At 36.4% G+C, this 22,405-nt stretch overlaps 2 protein-coding genes across 7 annotated transcripts; both read left to right on the top strand.

Annotated features, from left to right (window-relative positions):
- Positions 1–4,838: 4,838 nt before the first annotated feature.
- LOC131342436 (acidic mammalian chitinase-like) lies at positions 4,839–7,870 on the top strand. Its single transcript, XM_058373330.1, has 12 exons — positions 4,839–4,867; positions 4,988–5,046; positions 5,129–5,155; positions 5,266–5,470; positions 5,599–5,655; positions 5,777–5,942; positions 6,069–6,193; positions 6,347–6,470; positions 6,589–6,771; positions 6,850–6,966; positions 7,060–7,192; positions 7,278–7,870. Exons 2-12 carry the CDS (start codon positions 5,022–5,024, stop codon positions 7,523–7,525), a joined length of 1,410 nt encoding a protein of 469 aa, XP_058229313.1. The 5' UTR covers positions 4,839–4,867; positions 4,988–5,021; the 3' UTR covers positions 7,526–7,870.
- Positions 7,871–11,337: 3,467 nt separating this feature from the next.
- Positions 11,338–22,118, top strand: zc3h11a (zinc finger CCCH-type containing 11A). Of its 6 annotated transcripts, none has more exons than XM_058373324.1 (17): positions 11,338–11,483; positions 12,449–13,042; positions 13,135–13,263; positions 13,422–13,541; positions 13,792–13,915; positions 14,034–14,228; positions 14,312–14,383; positions 14,468–14,548; positions 14,646–14,756; positions 16,858–16,926; positions 17,049–17,159; positions 17,246–17,767; positions 17,863–17,924; positions 18,028–18,490; positions 18,592–18,755; positions 18,845–18,942; positions 20,881–22,118. In XM_058373324.1, exons 3-17 carry the CDS (start codon positions 13,210–13,212, stop codon positions 21,095–21,097), a joined length of 2,463 nt encoding a protein of 820 aa, XP_058229307.1. In that variant the 5' UTR covers positions 11,338–11,483; positions 12,449–13,042; positions 13,135–13,209; the 3' UTR covers positions 21,098–22,118. The 6 variants fall into 6 exon arrangements, with proteins under 6 accessions (XP_058229307.1, XP_058229308.1, XP_058229312.1 ...); XM_058373325.1 differs by having other exon boundaries at positions 11,356–11,483; positions 12,506–13,042; XM_058373327.1 differs by having other exon boundaries at positions 11,392–11,483; positions 12,982–13,042.
- The last annotated feature ends 287 nt before the right edge of the window (positions 22,119–22,405 follow it).

The raw sequence follows: 22,405 nt of genomic DNA, 5'->3' as shown, positions 1-22,405 counted from the left end.
ACCATGCTAGAGCATAATGTGTGTTCACTACATTGGCTCCCAGTCAAATTTTGCATTGATTATAAAATACTGTTACTAACCTATAAAGCATTAATGGTCTCGCGCCACAGTACCTAAGCGATCTTTTAGTCTTTTATGATCCGCCACGCCTACTCCAATCAAAGGGTGCTGGTTACTTGGTAGTACCTCAAGTAGCAAAGGCTACAGCAGGGGGCAGAGCTTTCTCTTTCAAAGCCCCAAAGTTATGGAACAGCCTTCCAATTAGTGTTCGGGATTCAGACACAGTCTCAATGTTTAAGTCTAGGCTGAAGACACATTATTTAGTCAAGCTTTTAATGTATAGTTTACTTAGGTAAAGGTGCAGATCTGGAAGGTTCATGGTCATAGAGTGTTCGGTGTACTGGGATGTGTTGGATGCTGTCATCTTACCACCCTTGCAAGTCGCTCAGGTTTGCTGACTGTGAAGTGGTTGGATGCTTTATGTCCCGGGAAGCCTTCATGTCTGTGACCTTCTGGCTCTCCCTTTTAGTTATGCTGTCATAGCTAGTCTTGCCGGAGTCCCTGCCTGCACTTTACACATAATTCTACATTGTCTTTAAGCATCACATGATCAGAAACTTAATATCTTTCTCTTTCTCTCTCTACCTTCTCTGTCGAGCTATACACCCCACTCCTGAGCTCCCAGTGTTTGCCAGTTTCCAGTGCGACCGCTGCCCTACCCCTGGTTGGAGTCTCGCCGCTTGATGGTGCCCACTGATGCTGTGGATGGATCTGTGTGGACCAGGAGACAGCCATGGACAGAGCCACTTGGGGACTTTCACACCATCACAGATATGCCATTTCATCTATCAGCCAGTGACAGCAAAGAACTAGTGTTTATAATGACCTTAGAAACTACAATGACCTAATAGTTCCTCATGGGTCATTGATTGCTGTTGTAGAAAGGACATTAATCTGCTACAGTTACATTATTTTCTGTTTAGTGACACCCAAATGAGGATGGGTTCCCTTCTGTTGGTGTTACTGTGGGCAATTGTTTGTGACCACTAATCTTCAAAATTTTTCTCCAAAAGCGGGAACAATGGGCACATGGGCATTGGAACTGGACCACAGAGCAACGGAACAAGGTGACCTGGTCTGATGAATCACATTTTTTTTGCATCATTTTGATGGTTGAGAGGAGTAAACAAAGTAAGAATTTCAATGTACTAGTACATATGACAATAAAACTCTTGAATCTTGTGCATCTCTTACCTGGGGAACACATGGCACAAGGATATAGACATATTAGAACATTTTTCCTCAATGTTGACATGTTAGAATCAAGAAAAATGGGCAAGCATAAGGATTTGAGCGAGTTTTAACAAGGGCCAAATTGTGATGACTAGACCACTGTATCAGAGCATCTTCAAAACTGCAGCTTTTGTGGGGTGTTCCTGGTCCGCAGTGGTCAGTATCTATCAAAAGTGCTCCAAGGAAGGCACATTGGCAAATCGGCAACATGGTCATGGGCGGCCAAGGCTCATTGTTGCATGTGGGGTGAGAAGGCTGGTCCATGTGGTCCGATCCAATATATATATATATCGCAATACATATATATCGCAATAAACAACTCTAGCTGGTATTGCACTGGAAGGTGCTCATAGAAGGGTTTCTACATTTTCTAATTATGTAGAGGAATCATGAGTACATGAACTCTATGAAATAGGAACTGTGTAGTGACGAAGAGAAGTGGTAAATCAAATCAAATTAAATTATATTTTTACATTCTTAACAGTATAAAGAATTTGAATGTGAAGGCTTCCATACTCTTGGAATAATCTGAACTGGCTTCATGGGCTTTAGCATTAATATTCTTGTTTGGTGAAATAAACAATTATTGCTTTAAGTAAAAACTACTTATTAAAAGTACATTTTATTCTCAAATAAGCTACATGGACATTAACTTCACTATGTATATTTATCTTAAAAACAAACGTTAATCATACACTTTTATCAAAATGTCAGAATATCAGACAATGAAAAATCTATATACAATAAACAACAGAACAACAATATATAATAAAATAAAATAGCATAAAATTAACTATAAAATGTTCATAATATACACTCCTCTTACAGTGAGCATTGTGAAGTTTACTGGACCTTACCCCTTATCTAGAGAGCTCTGTCCAGGATGCAAAGATACTGGCACAAAAATTACATATGGATTTACAGATTAGCGTATCTGATCAACAGTCATGAATAACTGGCAGACCATGTGGTGTGATAAGGTTTCCTTTTAGATAGCAAATATCTAAAAGCATTCAGATATTAATAGCTCATGATAAGTATTAATGTAGTTAAAGAGTTTAGGGTGAAGGATGAATCAGAAAATTATCTAAGCACAATCTTTTTAAATCATATATTATTGGAATTTCAGCATTGCCACATCACCACCTCACAACTGCTGGCTTCCTGGGTCAATAGCAACTTACCGAGGTTGCTGTCTGTGTTGAATTTTCCACATTCTTCCTGTGTCAGCAAGGGTTTCTTCCGGGTTTTCTGGTTTCTTCCCACCTCCAAAAAATCTCCTGATTTATGGTAGTCACTCAACAGCCAGTGTTGATCCACCATGACCATGACACATCAGTTACCAAAGATAATACCACAATTAGAATTAGAAACCCAAATACAAAAACCCAGATGCACAAAGAAATTATGTTCAAGCCATGTCCACACATACCTGGGTATTTTAAGAGATTTTTCTACTTCGTTTTTTTTCTGTCCACACGACCTATGTGTTAAAAATATCTTTGTCCACATGAAAACAAAAACGCCCTGTTAAGTGTTGTCAGGAGCATGCCTTGCCAATCAGAAGCCTAGGCAAAATGCCATTACAGGTTACAATATTACGACATTACGATAGTTTAACAACAATGACGTGTCGCAGGAAAGCCATGCCCTTGAGATGCGAAAATTTTATTGTAGAATGTAGAAGTCCGACCGGGTTTCATCTAAAACCGCCATTGCTGTCTGTGTTGTCGGAGTTTTGTATGTAGCAGCAGTGAGCTTCATATTATGTTGCGGCAGCTCTGTTCGTTAACATAATGTGTGAGTAACCTAAGTGCGTGTGTATGTGCACGCGTGTGAAAAGTCCAGTAAGCAACATTAGCACAGTCACTAGTCTACGTAAGTCTGCCATTGCACAAAACATCTTCATAAACAAAGCTCATAAAATCAAGGAGACCGGCACACAGACAATGATGTCAGTTCGTCAAAATCTCAGTTTCCCCTGTCCACACAATAAAAGTAAAAGCTGTATTGAGTTTGTACCTTTCTCTACTTGCTGCATCTAACTAGTTACAGTCCTACTAAACCAACTCGGTGGGGTATGACAACCAAGAGAGCTTTGCTACCAAAATAGAAGTCTAATGAAAGCCTCATTGTGTTAAGAGACAAGAGAAAAATTATTTATGATTATATTTGAATTAAATCCTTTTATGACAATTCTCTCTCATTTAAGTCTATCATGTTTGTAAACCTGGGTAGTTCATATGGAGTTTTAACCTGACTTTTTTCCTCATATGGAGACCACTTTTATCTATAGTTCTAATGTCACAGCCATCCCTCTACCACTGATATGACGATAAGATGCTGATACATAGACTTCTTCTTGAATTCTTGTGTAAACAAATGATTATCTTTATACAGATTTGTTCAGGAAATGAACTTGCTTTGTTTTACATGAACATGAACTTGCTTTGTTTTAAGTTTATGTTTAATTTTACTTAAACAAAAGTGGCAATAAAATAGCACATGTATTCTCTATTTTGATGTAAAAAAAAAACATTTGAAAAACACAAGTACAAATAAACAGCACAAGTACTATTTGGCAATTTCCTCTGGCCTATGACTCTGCTGTGTAGACAAATGGAGGGGACCTTTGAATCCATTAGATCTTAGAAAACAAAATGCTAGTTAAGAGGCTGTCACTACCTCCCAAGATAACCAACGGTAGATCTTTATTAGTGGCAAACAGTGGTTTTTTTTTAAGACATAAAAGGGTGCCTCATAAACCACTGTGTCCTGATAAGATAAGGATTATGAGGACACAAGAACTTTTTTATAGCTTAGTAGATAAAATTCATGTGTGAATTACAATTTAGAGTGTAAATAATAGCCCTAGCACATGTAATTTAACTCATTTAAGGTACACTATATAGAATTGAAGATAAACAATATAGAAATTTGGCTACACATTAAAGTTACTATAGATATTTATGTTAATTTCATTGTATATAAACACATATAGAAATTGTATGTTTTTCCATTCAGTTGTCAAAAACAATAACAATCAAACAAATATTACAAAATCCCTACCTGTAACTAATAATATAAAACAAACCTTATAAAATCCCTACCTGTAACTAATAGACTGATCACAAGATGAAAGCTTATACATAATAAATAGTTAGGAGATTTTTCTGGTTTTTTTTTTTTTGTTTCTTTGTTATTGTTATGGACAACTGAATGAGAGTATATATCATCATGATACCCCAACTCACAGAACTGTATAATGAAAACTATTAGCAATATCTGAGCAAAATAAGCATATCTGTTATTCTAATTCATTTTCATTTAAAAAAGAAAAGACTAGAACATACAGGCACAAGCTGTAAAAGAACCATCATTTTTTTAAGGTAGGCCAGAGTTCTTTGTGCCAGCATGCTATCACAATGTGTCATATCAGTCCACACTTTACACTTTATCTCTGGATGACCTAATAAACTTTCCATCTCCTACCTGATTAGACAAGCCACCGTCCAGAATATTTAAGCTCTGTGAGCTGAAAGTAAATTTGTCTTTCATCCAGAAAGTACCCCAGGTAGGATTTGTTAGCTGTTATAGTAAAGAGTGGTTAGCTGTTATAGAAGTCAGATTTACATGTCTAGCCCTAAATAGATAAGCAAATTACTAAAAGTTATCTCTCTTTTCTTGACAAAAGAATTACAGCTGAAAATACAAAAGGTGCTATCAAAATGGCCAGGCTCGCACTTCTTGCAGGTATTTGAAAACTATTTCCAAATTGATATTTGATTGTTAAATAAGATACATTACACTGACATGAATCCTCTGTATTGTCTAGGTTTGTGCCTGGTTCTGTGTCATTTTGGTGAGTTCATAATAATTCATAAAATTCATAATACCTAATAAAATCACTACCTGTAACTTCTAATGCAGTTACTTGATTGTTTTATCTATATTTCTATCTTTATTTTACAGCAACCTCCAGGCAATTGGCGTGCTATTTTACAAACTGGTCTCAATACCGACCTGGAGCTGGGAAGTACATGCCTGCTAATGTAGATCCCTACTTGTGTACACATCTGATTTATGCCTTTTCTATTATTAACCATGCCAATGAGCTTGTCACTTATGAGTGGAATGATGAAACCCTCTACCAGTCCTTCAATGCTTTAAAGAAAACGTACGTATAACAAACATTTTCAGATGTGTAATGATAATAGTAATGGTAATAATTTAACTATTTATAATTTACAGTTCCAGCATGAAACCAGATAGATTGTGTTTATGATGTTTCCTTAATCTATACAGTAACCCCCACCTTACAACTCTTTTGGCTGTTGGTGGATGGAATTTTGGCTCAACTCAGTAAGTATTTTCTTACTTCCGTTATTTACAAATAATAGTGCTGGGATACTATATCACAGTCTAAAACTTTAAGATGACCTTGTACAGACAATGCAACTCATGAAAAATAAATCTTCCTCAGGTTTTCCATCATGGTCTCTTCACCTGCCAACCGTCAAAAGTTCATCCAGTCGTCTATTGCATTCCTAAGGAAACATGGATTTGATGGTCTGGACTTGGATTGGGAATACCCAGGTTCCAGAGGTAGTCCTCCTGAGGACAAACAGAAATTTACTTTATTGTGCCAGGTAGGCTTGAGTATGTAAACAACTTTGTATAAACTATAGCTTATACAAATAGGATACACCTATGTGACTCAAAAGAGTTCATTTCTGGGTCTGATCTAACCTCTCATTCTGCCGGAATTTGATTAGGAACTGGTGGAAGCTTATGAGGCAGAAGGTAAAGCTACAGGACTGCCTAGACTCATGGTTACTGCTGCAGTATCTGCTGGCAAAGGGACAATTGATGCTGGATATGAAATAGCAAAGATTGCAAAGTAAGTTTTAGTATTTCTAAATAAAATACAGTGGGGAAAAATATTTAATTAGTAAGTAACAATTAAACAAAAGCAATTGCATCAGTTAGGTAAGAATTATGTTCTTTCTTTCTCTTTAAAAATTTCCTAATCAATATTTGACTAAATCTCTAGCTATCTTGACTTCATCAATGTGATGACCTATGACTTCCATGGAACTTGGGAGAGCTTTACGGGACACAACAGCCCCTTGTATAGGGGATCTCAAGACTTTGGAGATCTTGTTTACTTCAACACTGTAAGAATGCTCTGAGAAATTCTTTGCACAATGTTTTTGCCATTGTAATGTCTAATGTTAAAATTCTATCAATTATTGTCTATTACAAAACTGAAGAAACTGTTTGTTTCTTGTTCAGGATTATGCAATGAAATATTGGAGGGACAATGGTACCCCTGTGGAAAAACTAAGGATGGGATTTGCCACATATGGTCGTACATTCCGCCTCACTTCTTCAAATACTGGAGTGGGAGCTCCAGCTAGTGGACCAGCCTCAGCTGGATCTTATACCCGGGAGGCCGGCTTCTGGTCCTACTATGAGGTATTGTGAAAGGATTAAACATAAAACTATTCTAAATTGCATTTGCTGTTAGTTAATACAACATATCACTTTCCCCAGATCTGTGGATTCCTTCAGGGAACAAAACTTGAGTGGATTGAGGATCAGAGAGTACCATATGCCACAAAGGGTGGTGAATGGGTTGGCTTTGACACCAGGGAAAGCTATGAGATCAAGGTATGTTAAATTTTAAAAAGTAGCAAATGAAGACTTTTGGCTTAAAGACATTTACATATGTCATACATTCTTCCACTTACCTGTTCCTCACAGGTAAAGTATCTGCAAGACAACAAGTTTGGGGGGGCTTTTGTTTGGGCTCTGGATCTGGATGACTTTGCTGGTGAGTTCTGTGGGCAAGGGAAGCATCCTCTTATGGGTCACTTACGCAAGCTCCTGGATATTGGTAGGTAGCCATGGGCACCTGTTTCTCCTGTTACTTAAAAGATAATCACAAAACCAAATCTTAACCACTTGATTTTGCATTCTAGATATGCCTACACCACCTCCTACCACTACCCCCAAACCTGGTCCACCAACCACCCCGAAACCAACCACAACAACAACACATGAGCCTGGACCTGGATTCTGTAATGGAAAGCCTGATGGCCTTTATGCTCACCCTGAAGACCCAAATAAATTCTATGACTGTGCTGGAGGTAAAACATTTGAAAGGAAGTGTGGAGATGGAACAGTGTTTGATGACACATGCAAATGCTGTACCTGGGGAAAACCTTAAATACAATTGCTTTCAGTAAAAGCCAGTTGAATTCTGTAAAAAAGCAACACCATTTTACAATTTTAGGAATTAATATAAGGTAGAATTCCTGACACAGTAGGATCTAGGAGTAGGAGTAGAATCATTGATTTATATTAATTTATCTTCAGAATGCTAAAAAAAGAAAAAAAAAATCCCACTTGTTTATGGACCCTTGTATTTCATATAATTATGTATATGTGACCAATATTTCTTTCTGAACATTTTAAATCATGTTGTACATGTGTATTGACACCAATATTAATCATTACATTAACTTTAAACGTCAAGATTAAACATAATACCATAAATATGTTTGTGCCATATTAATTTGTCTATTTTTTGAGCAATAAAACAAATGTATTGAAGCAAAGACCATTTAATTCATTGTATTTGTTTATCTTAGCCACAGTTTTAATCTTCAGGAAATTGCAAATGTTCACAGAGATCACTAAGTAGATAAACAACTGTTGTTAGGTAACATTTTAGTTAGTTTTAGTTAGTTTAGTTTAGATGCAGTAATTTGATACTGATACTAATAGCATAATCATTTTAATGAGCAAGCTAATGTTTGTTAGGTGAATTTTCCCCACCTTCTGTTAAAGTGTCTGACATGAGGACATCAAGAACAATTTCTCTTCATTCTGACACAGAATATTCACATTCTGTGTCAAACAGACTTATACAGTATAACAGACACTGCTTAGGCTGTCTTAGAGAGGAGTGCTAGGAGGCTGACTGACTTGTTGATTTTCAGAAATAGGCAAAATTACTCTGTTCCACTGTTGATTTACATTTGCCCAAATAAGATAAGATTTGCATAATTATTATTATTAGATATATGATTATTATTATTATTTTGCCATTTTGTTTACAACAGTTTAAATAGCTTTTCAGTAAGAATTATGAATCTATCTGAATTGTGATGAGGGAATGTTGTAAGTGTACCAAATCACTAATCAAATTTATTCTTTTCACTCTATATGCATACATGCTGATTACCAGCTGCTAACTCTTAACCACTATTTATTACCATGCCTTACCACAAAGCACTGACTATAGCTGGCAGCAACAGCCAACTCAGTGACAAATTACTCAGACTGGAATTTGTTTTGGGAATGGAAATACATTCAAAAAATCTAAGAATTGATATTTAAGGCCATTACTGAATCAAAATATTAACATTAACAATTAGTTAATAAATTTGTCCTTTTAAAGTCTGTGAAAAAGCTTTTTCACACTGAGGACATTGGAGGAGACAGCAACTTCTCTGCACTTTATTAACTTTTCTGTATTGTCAGTGCATATTAAAAACTTCTAAATAATTCAAAATAATTAAATGAGTTCTATCAAGTTTTATTTTTTAGACTTCTAGTAAGAGTGGAAGGCATATTGTTAAATGAAAACATTTTAGTATTGATTGATGTGATAATTCCTAGAAAGGCATAATTTTTTAAAACTTAAAAAGAAGGTATGAACATGTACAATTTGATTGTGTTCTGTTACACAGGAATGTGTTTGGCACCCAGTGTAACTAAATCACTGAGTGCGTCTACTTCCTTACTGCCTTATAAGGAAACTAAAGATCTAGTGAATGATGATAAAGAACCTGCAAATATACTTATATATTTTCATCCCTGTTTCTGAGATACCTGCTGTCCACCTCAGTAAAAAAACAACAACCAATAGAGTATTATGTCTTAGCAGATTTATTTTATTTGTAGCCTCTGTTTTATTTCTATATTTGAAATAAAAATCATCATCTGTCTGCTAATGAAACTAGTAATCAAAACCATTGTTTGCCACCAACTGGTCAAAACATAAAATTATAGAATAGGTAAAAATATTCAAGGAATGTATTGCGAAACTCCATTGGATGTGCAGTTACTGCATTCTTGATAAAATGAAAAAGTTCATAAATAATTAGTCTTCTGTATTTTTGTGGGCACACTGCAGCTAAGCTGGGTGTAATTAGCTAAATTCATAAAGTTTTTTTATTTTTATTTTCGTACTTTGTGTATGCTCTGTTCTTCTGGTGAAGGAGAGATAAGAAGTGGTAGCACCAGTAGAGGAAGATAAAATAAGTGACACTTCAGGATGTTAATTTTTGGATGTTGATGAAATGTGTCTCACCAGGTTACTTAAAGTTACTTAATAATGGCTGCAACGCCTCTGCTTTAAAGGTGGTGCCTTTAAAAATTTACTTTTAAAAAATGTTGGAGGCATGAACTATTTTTTTCATTTCATTGTCTGTACCACTTATCTGATCTATACTTGGGTCATCTCAGGCGTCATTGGGCAACAAGGCAGAATACACCCTGGAGGGAGTGTAATCAGCCTAGAAGCATGTCTTTGGACTTTGGAAACCCACCAAGCACAGGGAGAACATGCAAACTACACACACACGCACGCATGCACACACACACACACTCTCGAACTTGAACTCAAGACACTGGAGGTGTGAGGCGAACATGCTAACCACTAAGCCACCGTGCTGCCGGCATGAACTATACAAAATACTGTACAAACTACACAATATACTATACTAATTTAATTATTTACCTGAACCACTTAAATACCTATACCAGTCAGAATAGGAAGACATTTCTGCATTTCTTACATTAGAACTTTCTTTTATCCTTTTAACACACTGTACTGAACACACTGCCTTTATTCATCTATCACTGTATACTTTCATGATTTATAATTCCACAGACTAGTATCAAAGTATTAGAGAGACTTGTTGGACTCTGGTTTCTTCCTGATATTGCCGATGGAGGGTTTTTTTTCCCTTCTTTTAACATCAGCACTTTTATGTGGTTATACCAATGGCATTTAATTAGTTAAGGGTAAAGACAGTGACTGTAAAACCAAATTAGATAAGATAAATCCGATTGAGATGCTGTGGCATGATCTTAAACAGGCAATTCATGCCCAAAAACCCTCCAGTGTGGCTGAATTAAAATAATTCTGCAAAGAAGAGTGGGCCAAAATTCCCAAAATGAAAAATATCAAAAGTATTTTTTGGCTTTTTGTATAAAGTTAATTAATTTCTGTTCTTTAACATACTGCAAAACATAAACATTTTCAGTATTGTTTTTATAAACTTCAGAAGTGAAAGTGTTATGCTATAATAAAATAGTGATGTAATTAACATTTCTACTATTTTTTTACTGCTATATTTGACCTACTCTACATTCTCATAGCCTTATCGTCAAATGTATTCTTACCAGTAGCAGCTAATTAAAATCATATAATTTACTGATTTTTATAAAGCAAAATAGTTGATGTTATAATAATAATAATAATAATAATAATAATAAGAAGAAGAAGAAGAAGAAGAAGAAGAACAAAAGTATTATTATTATTATTATTATTATTATTATTATTATTATAACGATGTGAAACATTTTGTTCAGCATATTGGTTAAGCCCATCACAACAGTCCCATTTTCTCATTGAGGCCTTGGGAAAATTAATTGCCCACCTCTGTTCTAATCAGTAAGCTAAAGTCGTAACCACTACCTAATTTATTTATTAATGTTAATAAATAAAAAATAATGTTGATAATCCATTAAGGTCAACGTTATAGATTTAACCAGATGCTGTATATTAACTGATCTAAAGTCACTACTGTCATTAACTAATTTAAAAAGTAAAGTACTTTACACTGCTCAAAATGCCTGCTTTGACGTCACTCCTAGAAAAGCACTGAAATCTCCGTGTTGGAGGCGCAGTTTTCTGTGCTGTTCTGGTTGTAGATAAGGAATTTCAAGTTGCAACTTCGCCTCGAACGCAGCAAAGGATGGGCGGTGACTGCTGAGCCTGCTGGGTTTCTTCCGTGTGGTGCCATTTTGTTCGTTTAAACCAGGCCTGGACCGTCGTCGACCAATGATCTAATACGAAAACAGGTTTTAACAAGTCATATCCATAGAAACTGGTAATTTCTACGTTTTATTTGTGTCAAATATGAATGTAAGCCAATGGTATCGTACATTTGCTAGTTAACTAGCGTTAATGTCGGTGTAAATGGTCTTAAGTCGAGCAATAGTTAGCTGCTAGCTCATATATCTAGTTAACGTTATAAGAATCTGATCCTTGGTGAACATGTACGGTTAATCAAGTCATATCTCACTTCGGGACTTTCTGTAAATTATCATTAGTTTGAAACAAACACCAGCTGTTTAATCTAGTTACAGCAAGCAGGGTTGTCTTAGCATGCTTCGTTTTCAGCGAAGAAAACTCGGCCCTGTTGTGAAACGAGCCGCTTTGTTAGCCATTTAGCTACTTAACATTGCATATATGGCTGTCTGTTTTACATACATTTATATTGCCTGTTATTGTTTTCTGAATTATTCATTTTTATTTTAAAGTAAGCGTGTATGAAACTTATTTATTTAGCTAGCTACAGCAGTTACTCTGAGATGTAAATTAAATGCATATCGTTGTTACTTTTTGCGTTGCTTTTTCAAGTTAAAACCGGTTCATGAGTAATCGACCAGATCTTTAAGTTTCATTTTATATTCATGTCAGGTTATGATGCTGCATACAGACTACAGTGGGTTTAAAGAAAATGTCTTGTACAGGCCTTCAAAGGCAAAACCTTTTACAACAGAGCAAAAAAAGTCAAATTGGAGATTGGTTTATCAAAAAAAATCTAATTTTAAAACGTAATGCCTTGATTGCACATTATTAAAATTGGCTTTTTGTCCAACATCATAATGGTGTGCAAAATGAAATCTGCACATGCAGATGCTTACTTCAGTACGTGTTGATAAATGTCTGTTTCTGGTTCTGAAAAGCTAAATCTCAGCTTGCCAAAATGTGTAATTTCTTTGTGGTTAGGGCACTTGGAAGTATTCTCAAATAATATTTTAATTCCTTACCCATTTGCCCACTTTGAAGTATGTGGGGAGTGTTTTGTTTTTCTTTTTAAAGGTTATAAAGGAATTTCTTCTACAGCCCTGATAACTGGATTTGGATAGAGGCCAACAAATGGAGACATATCTTCTCTGAAGATTGGCTCTTTTTATCTCCACACTCACTTATTTTTTATTTTTTTGTCCTTCACAGTGGATGATTTTTTTTTCTTCTTTTGAAAATTAAACTTTTACCTAATTTTAAGTGTTCTCACCCGTCATCAAATTGCCACAATCAGTGTGAAGAAATAGAAGACACCCCTTCCCGCCCCTACACACACATGCACACACACACCTTCAAGAGTTTCATTCCCGTTCGCCCTGGCTGTCACCTTGAACACTTAGCCTGAGGATTTTTGTCACCAAACAATTGTTTTTTTTTTTATTGAGGAATAGAAAAGGACATTTCACCACCTTTTTACTTGTAACAAATCAGTCTAAGACGAGCAAGTTTCTCAGTGACGAAAGCCTCTCTCTCGCCCTGTTCAATCTTAACTCATCGGTCAAGTGTTCCTTCAGGACCTTTACACCTTGGAGACAACCCGAAGAGGTAGACCTTTTGGAGACATCTTCACTGCAGGTGAATGGCATTTTGCATTTCTGCATTTTTATAAACAATAGGAAGACATGGAATCAATGGAGATTTGAGCATTCTTGTTGCACTTTGACTAGGAAAACTCCAGAGGGCCTTGTAGCAGCACTTGAAGATTTCCTGTCCAGCAAGAGTATCCCCTGGCCCTGACCAGGATGAGCAATAAGGGAGATGATTGCTATTTCTTTTATTATTCGACGTGCACAAAGGTATACATAAACAATACAGATTGTTTGAGCAAGAAAAAACAAAGAATTGCCTGTTCACATGTGCTTCTACCTTGTGTGGCATATGGGAAGGGTTTTGTGTGTTTTGAATCTCCACCCAATTTTCTTAATTCCCTCCCATGTTCTTGTTTTCATTGAAGGGCGATGCTTGCCCTTTCCGACACTGTGAAGCTGCCATGGGTAATGAGACTGTCTGCAGTCTTTGGAAAGAGAACCGTTGCTTTCGCAATGTTTGTAAATTCCGTCACATGGAAATAAAGGTAAGCTTTTCTTATTTCAACAGTTATGAGATAATTCCAGTCTTTCATGATGCTATTGTATTTCAAGACCTGCGATTAACAACTTTTAGCTGATTTTAGCTGAATTGTTATTCAGCATCTAGCATTAATATTTCTGTAAATCTGTGAACAGAAGGGATCTGAATATTTTTTAAATGCTCAGTGTTTTCCAAATGTGGAATTGGAAGTCTTGTATTCTTTTACTAACAATATATTCTGCTCTATCTGACAGAAAAACCGCAAAGAAATCCCTTGTTACTGGGAAAATCAGCCAGGGGGATGCCAAAAGTTTCACTGTGCTTTTCACCATGAGAAGCCACGTTTAATTGATGGCCTTTTTGTTGCCCCAGACAAAGGTATGAAATCAGTTGGACATCATTTTAAACCACAATGTACCTTTTGGCTTTTCAACCCTAGATAAAGCAGGTAACATATAATTAACTCCTGATCACAAAAGGTTTGTTTACCTTGCAGGTCCTGTGCTGAGGAAGGATAAAGAAGAAGAAACTCCACAGGATGACCATGTGCCGTCTGCTTCTGCTAACATGTCCAACACCACCAACCCACAACTCAGAGGAGTAATCAAGGTGGAGACTCAAGAAAGCGTCCCCAGTCCCACACACCCACCAGTAGTCATTAATCCTGTGGATGATGAGGATGATGAAGATGGTAACATCATTTCTAAATTCTATTGTACTCCAATACAAGGCAGGTTTAGTTTAAAAATCCTAACTATCCTGTACTGCTGTTAGTAGATCAGTTTTCTGAAGAGGGAGAGGAAGTATCTGGTGTCTCTCCAAAGAAACTGCTGAGCTCAAGTACAGGTAGTGGATTTTCCTATTAATGACTGATTTTCTTGTTAAATTATTTGAAAAATGAAATTGTACTAAAATGGATCACTTGCACAGATGACTCACTAAATTTTGGCATCAAGTCACTGGAGGAAATCAGGTTGGGGAAAGCTCTAAAGGCCAGTCTAAACAGACCAGGTAAAATTTAAGTCATTGGGTTAAAATTTTGTTTCACCTACCATAATTGTGTTCATACATAAACTTTTTTTTTTTTTTTTTTTTTTTAAATCTTAAGGTCATCCCATTTTGCAAAGCCCTGATAGTTTCACCTCGACAAAACATGGCAACGGAACTGGCACAGGGAAGGAAACCAATCAGTCTATCACACAGGCAGTCACTACCAATGGTATGTCATGGGACAGTAATTACCCCCTGAACCTTTCCACATGTTGGAGTGTTAAAACCTTTCTAAGTGTACTTTAATAGATATTTTCAGTTGGTGTCCCTTGATCTGTTTTTATTTATTTTTTTGTGATGTGTTAAACAGAAAAGTATTTGTTTGTCTGCAAACATTTGTTCTCTTAAGTCAATAGAAGCACCATTGGTTGCAATTACAGCTGCAACTCTTCTGGGATATGCCTAGTAGTTTATTGAGGTGTCATTGTCAACAAGCTGTTTTGGGTTTTCAAAAAATGTACTGCTGTGTGCCAAGGTGAACAACTTCAGAGTTAACTTGGGCCTCCTGTTTGCATTTTTGACTAATGCTCATCTTATCTGTTTAATGGTATTTATAAGTAGTAATGGAATTTGTAGTTCGTAAAGATCTGATTGGCGCTTTTCCAGAACATGGCTGATGAGTGTCATTAAAAGCATTAACTAAAATACCAAGCAAATGCTCTATACCTTTCACAGATCTGAAACCAATTTTAAATGTATACATCAAAAATAAACGGCAACCAGAATGGAACCAATGTTTAAATAACAAACTGCATGAAACAAATCCAAACATTGGAACAAAACATACATTTCCTTTTAATAACCGTTGGGATCAAGTCGTATATAAGATGCAGAATAGGACACTCAAAAGCTACACCAATTTTTACTATCAAGAGAACATCCACCACAGTGTCCATCATGTAAAACCCTTCTGTCCATCAAACATATTCTATTTGAATGTAATACTTTTACCCCTGGAAGGAAACTGTTTTATTCTGTTGACACTTTTGAAAAAGTTTTTAAACAAGTAAACCCATCTTCGGTTTTAAAGTTCCTAAAAAAAAGTTAATCTTAAACATCTTATATAGTTTTAATATTGAATAACAAAAACTGACTCTCGCGCATGAATATAGCCATAGAAGCTGGCATGGCGTTAAAAAAAAGAAAGAAAAGAATGTCATGAACACATTTTGTTTGTTCTTAGGTCTTTGTAATGTTGTTTGTTTAGGTATGTTCTACGCTTGTTCAGTATACCAATGTTATTGGCGCTATGCGATATTTCATTGCCACACTATGCTGTGACACAAATTTTAATAATATTGAATTAATAGACCAGGCAACCAATATGTTATTATTCTTTAAAAAAAAAATTGGAATTTTGGAAGCTCTGTCCATTGCAGTAACAGGAATATATACCCAAATCATATAACATTTAATTGCACACAGGTCATTCACGGTATTACATGTCTTTGGATGGCAGCCGGTTGCCCCAGAACATATTTAGGGATTTTATAGCAAGTGAATACTGAATCACAATCAAACAAAATAATATTTACATGCATGTGAGAACAAACTATGGGGTGAAAGTTATGGCACTATTTACAATTTTAAAAGGCTGAGAGAAAACTTTTAACTATCCATATCTTATAAAAAAGATGAAGTTAGTAATTTCACTGTGTGGTGTAAAGAGAGTAGGTAGTGTCTAATATAATTAGCTGTGCTCTTTGCTGGGTTTTGCTTTTGTTCTGGCGTTTACTGTGAAGTAACCGTTACAATTTACTGTAATATACAGTAATAGAGTAATATAAATGTTAAGTAAATACTACTCTATAAAGCATATGAATGCTAAGGGGAGTATTTGGCAGACCACCAGCAGGTGCAGTGAAAATTCTGCAGGATGTTGGATTTTTACGTGATTCTGCAGTAAAATGCAGAATGCAATAAACCATGTGTAATCCCTTTACAAATCAGTTGTCTAACCTGTCCACCTAACCTATGTACTTTTCTCATTTTAGTTAAATTAAATATGCACCTATAGATTTTATTTAATATTTATTGACTGATTATTGTCAATTTCCCTTGAAAGAAAATTTTATGTTTATATTAAGGTTTTATGATTTTATGTTAAATGGCAGAGCACAATATGTATGTTGATAGTCTGGATACTTTATTTGTGGATAATGTGGCAGTGTAATATGATAAAACTACTACCTCATATAAACCTGTTACACGGTTACCATAAAATCCCGAGTTTACTCACTTTTTATTTCTCCAAATGTTCTCTTTTTCAGAGTCACCTGCTTTGGAGGATTCCAGAAAAAGGAAAATTACAGACAGGCTTGGAAAAGGATTTGAGGAAGGTATATTGTTGGATGTATTCCGCCACTTCCTGTATGCAAAAAACATGTAAAATGAAAGAGCCTAATACTTTTTAGTAGCAATTCAAGCTTTATATTATGTAAACATCATATCTTTTATTTAGACGTGCTTGTGGAAGGAGGTGTACGGCTTAAAGGGTCCCTTGCTAAGCGCCTTGGTGGATTTGTTGACTTCACTGAGAATAAAATCAATATGCCTCCACAGAAAGTTAAAAGTGAGTGTCCTTTCAATACCTTTGATTTATATCACTAGTGTGTCTGTGTTCTACACTAAAGAATCTCTTAATTTCCACTGTTTTAGCTCTGAGACCAGTGCGAGAAAGACTTGGAATAACTCCTGATATCACTGCACCCACGTCACCAAACAGTGAGTCAAAGCCTTCTGGTGAGATCCGCATCAAAACTCTTGAAGAGATTCGTCAGGAAAAGGCTGCTAAATTTCCAATGCAGTGCAAAGGTGTCAGAGATGTTGCTGAGGTCCCCACAAAAATGTTAACTTCCACCAAAAAAGTAAATAAGCCTTTCATTGGGCCAAGTGTAAAGACTTTCTCAGAGGTCCTGCATGAGAAGAAGAAATTCCAGGAAACAAAGGTGCTATCTCAGCAAAGTGGTACTAGCACTGAAAAAACTGAGGGCCCTACAAATAGTGAAGTGATCAAACTGACCGACCGAACAGCAGAGATCAGAGTAAAGACGCTTGAAGAGATACGTAAAGAAAAAGCTGCCAGAATGCAAGCAAAGCTTCAGGACAACACAAATGAAGCACCTTGTTCAAGTGAACCAGTCCCAAAAAGACGGGTTCTTTGCATTGGCAAGACTGGGTGTAAGTTATATTTATTTGTTTTTCATTGGTTTGTTATTTGTGGAATGATTTGAGAGTTTATTGTTCAGGTAATATTTACTATATTTTATTTACAGCAGGTATCAACAATAGGTCTCAAAAAGTGAATGATTCTGAGAAGGTGGATTGCAATGAAGAGGCAAGGCCCAGTTTTTCTTGTTGTCTAGTAGTCATCTTGAGACAGAATTGCTTTGCATTAAACACTATTCTAAAAATTTCCCCTCTGTTTCTTTTGTAATTAGTCTGTTGTAACCAGTGGAAAGAGCGACTCCACCATTCAGGATATAACAGTGAAGAGCTTTGAGGAAATTATGCGAGAGAAAAGACTTCGCAAGCAGCAGGAGCAGGCTGTATCAGCTGTTGGGATAGAGCAAGCTGCACTGAAAACAGGCTCAGTACTTTGTGAAAAAAAGCCTCCTGCTGTAATCAGCCCAGGAATAACCATTCAAGCAAATTCAGCCATAAGAGAAGGCAGTAGTCCTCAGGCCTCCTCTCCTGTCTTTTCTGTGGTACCCCAGAGGAAGTCTCCAGAGCGGCAGAACAAGGAAAACTCTCTTACAATGAGCCCGAAAAAATCCAAGCCATTCTCTCCTGTGCAAGTGTCAGAAATAGAAGATTCTTTAGGCCATCGTTCACAGGAGCCACAGTGGGAGAACACTCAAATAGTCAACAAGATGCCACCAAGCAAAGCACCTGAATTAAAAGGTGTAGTGTATTAATATAAAAACATAATGGAGTTTATTGAGCAACTTCAACCAGCTTTCAAGTTGTTAAATTTGACAATGTGATTTGTGTTTGCTTTTCAGTGAGGCCCAAACTGAATGTAAAGCCATCAGTGATGAAGCCAGCTGCTCAGGTAATACCTGGACAGAAAAGGAAAGCTGCAGCCATCCATTGCTCTGCTGTTGCTGCAGTGAAACCTCTTAATGCTGTACCTACCACTGATGAACAACCTTGCAAGCAATCTCAGGTGAAGCACTAGACATTGCCAGAGAAATTTGCAGTATTAGTGCATAATTAAATTAACTGATAATAGAATTCTTTTACTGTGTGTCCTAGTTGTTTCCACCATCCTGCAGTTTAGAAGATGAAGCCATGGTGCAGCAGGTGTCATCTACTGAGCAGCGCTCCCCCAAGCCCCTTTCTGTTCCACAAAGGTATGAGGTGCTCTGTTTTTCAGAATCAGTGTTTGGAAATGTAGGAAGAACAGCAGTAATAAATGTGTTTAGAGCTGGAAATGTTTACATTTTCTGCATGTTTCAGGCCTCTAACTGTTCCATAGGAGACATAATTAACAATAAAATATAGTTGTGGTTGGACATTGAAATGAAACACCTCATTTTAGACCACTATAAAATATTATTGTGGTGTAGGGCATCCTTTTGTGGCCCAGACATCAGTTAATCTTGAGAATGATAAGTTCTGCAGAGTGGCCAGAGGGACATTGAGCCATTCTTCTTGCAGAACAGTGGCCAGGTCACTACACAATAATGGGCTGGTGAATCTGCAGGCCATAGGAGATGTTGAACTTCACTTTCATGCCAGACACCCTTATCCAGAGCAACGTACAAAAGTGATTTGAAGTCTCTATTAATGAATACATAAACCTAGGTTGGTTCACTAGGTACTTCATCAGCATAAAGTTCCTTTGGGAGAAAATTTAAGCAGGGAGTGTGGTGTAGCGTGAGGAGTGATGAGAGCTTCGAGGTAAGAGAATACTGGTCTGCTTTTGGCTTTTTAGGCAAGCATCATTGTTTTGAATGTGATGCGTGCAGCTGCTGGAAGTCAGCAGTGGAGTGGTGTGTGAGAACTTAGGGCGGTTGAAAACAAGTAGTGCAACTGTATTTTGGATCATTTTCAGAGGGCGAATTGCATTCAGAGGTAGATCTGCCAGCAGAGAATTGCAGTAGCCAGTCTTCTAAATGACTTGATAAATGTTCATTCATGCTAAGCTTTAGTTAATCAGCTTAAGGTTTAGCAGTTTTTTCCTGACAAATCTGCTCAAGAGTTTTAATCCAGATCTCACCAGAGGGCCTGGCCTTTCATCGTTTGCTGAATTGGGTATGTTAAGCATTTGCCCATCATCCAGAGTTCAAATCCCAACTATACGTCAGCCATCTTTCAGGAAACCAAAAAGCAAAACTGATCCATAGTAACTAAAATAATCACTCTGTTGGGCTACAGGAGCAGAAGACCATTTCAGGTCCCACTCCTGTCAGCTAAGAATACTCAAATCAATCTAGCCATTTCCTCTGACCTCTTATATTAACAAAGCGTTTCCACCCACAGAACTGCTGGTCATTTAAATGTTTTTGTTTTTCTCACCATTCTATAATAAACTCTAGCGACTTGTGTGAAGTCCTAAATCAGCTCAAACCAACCCTTCTTATACCAAAGTCCATGCCATGCTTAAAATCACAGAGACTGTACTTTTCCACATGTTGTTGTGATCACATGTGAATGTTAACTGAAACTCTTGTCCTGTATCTGCATGATTTTCATTGTGGTGCTGATTAGCTAATTCTGTGTAAATGAGCAAGTGTGAAATTTTTCTGAATAAAGCAAATAGTGAATGTGTATTGCTAAGGATGACACCAGAATACCTTTCATATGCTATGATTGTCATATCTTACACATGCCCTAATAATGATGCTTAAGTGGTAAAAAAAAAAAAAAACCCCTGTTGATTTATAAAGCTAAAGTAATACACAGCTTTTTGCTCCATAGTTTTTGCTGCCCTTCATTCTGCAAAACAAAATGTCTATCCAAGTTATCAAACGTTGGCCAACGTTTTTTTTTGGTCCCATGTTTTTTCTTAATTTATATAAAACTGTTGAGATGCTCAGCTAATTAGTTAATTGCATGAATGTGCAGGTGTTCCTAATAATATGGATGGTGTGTGTTTTACTCAGTGTAAAAACCCAACCCCATTTTCTGCATCACAGCATAAACATGCATCAATACAGAAAGATAAACCAGCATTTATCACTTACTAGTGTGAATTTGGGGCAACCCAATTATGCTTAAAACACACCACAAAATGTTTTCACGGCATTTTCACACATTTATATATTTGTCTTTTTACTTTTTTGTAGCCCCATCAACAGGACTCCTACCCAAACTCGGCCACGCCGGGCAAGTTTGGCTTCTGCGCGTAGTAGTGGTCCTGCAGGAAACTCCTCCACAGTGGACGACTTGGAGGACCTGCTGGATGAATTTACTGATGACAGGTTGGAGGATGAGATTGAACTGGACCCTGGCAAAGGCGAGGATGACCTTTTGTTGGAGCTTTCTGAGATGATTGACAGCTAAGATTGATCTCACGGAATACTCATTAACTGAATTATGTCAAGTTATTTGACCTTTAAAACACTCTTGACTTATTGAGCTGAACGTTTTCTTTGTCTTAAACAAAAAAACATTTTTAAGCATCTAACAAAGTGTTTTTGTTTTCTTTACTCTTGAGTAAATGTTAGTTTCCCGTTTTTATTTCTGTTTTTGACTATTTAAATGTTTTAAATATTCAATTTCTGCACATAGTCAATAAAATTCACTTCTATATTGATGGGTATTGTAAAGATCTCAAAGAAATTCATTGAACCATTAAATTATAATATGCTCATCAATTGTTGTTTGCTCATACTGTACATTTATTGCTTGTTTATGGAGTCTGATTTGTTGCACAGTGCAAAGAACTTGCAGCTTATCATGTAAATAATGCAGAAAGTGTTAATTTTGTATACTGTGTATGCTTCAGAGAACTATAAGTTGATGGAGGGCCAGGAAGGCAAATGATGTCTTAATCAGTGCTCTCGTTCATATAAGTTAATTTCCTATTTGAAATTGGTTTTGCTGAATGTTTATTGACTGTGAATGGATTATATTCTTTTAATGAAAATGTTTGTTTGATTTTGAAAAAGCGTCTAAAATTTAAGAAGGGATTGTATAGATTTGTTTTCAGGATTCTGGGATTTGTCAGGCCTACCTGTATCTTGTTGCATGTATGTTGCTCAACATTAGGCTTATGTTTAAACCATTGTCAATAATGAGAACATGTTTTTCCTTTTCAGTCACTTCAAATGTTTTTACTGTTTGTATAGGTTCTCAGGGACTGCTTTACCGTTTTCAAATATTTTTACCCATGATGGATTTAAGTACTTATTCAGACAGGTCCTTGTCTCTGTACTGTTAGTAGTTACTACTTGACCTCAAGATGACTGTTTTAATTTAGATTTTCAAATGGATAGAATTGGCATCTGCATTATGGTTGGTTTAACTGCAACTTTGTGAAAGAAATGGACAAAGCTTTATTAAAACATTTTTCTATAATTTCTTTTGACATTGTATAGCTCGTGCTTTGCAGTTGAAATTTTTTGGGGGTAATTTCTGGAATGCAAACAGGACCCATCCTCATTTGGGTGACACTGGACAGTAAATGATGTAAATATAAATAATGTTCTTTCTTCAATAGTTTATATTCACATGAAATTGTGCAACCAAGAGCTCCTAAGAAACAAATAGACCATCATTACAGACCTAGCACTGATTCCTTCCTGCCAAAAGTTGACTGATGCAATGTTTACAGCAAAATCTAATGATGCACACAATATTTCAAATGGC

The sequence above is a fragment of the Hemibagrus wyckioides genome, linkage group LG21 (genome assembly GCF_019097595.1).
Source record: "Hemibagrus wyckioides isolate EC202008001 linkage group LG21, SWU_Hwy_1.0, whole genome shotgun sequence".
NCBI lineage: Eukaryota > Metazoa > Chordata > Actinopteri > Siluriformes > Bagridae > Hemibagrus > Hemibagrus wyckioides.
This window is presented reverse-complemented; position numbering and strand designations above follow the sequence as displayed.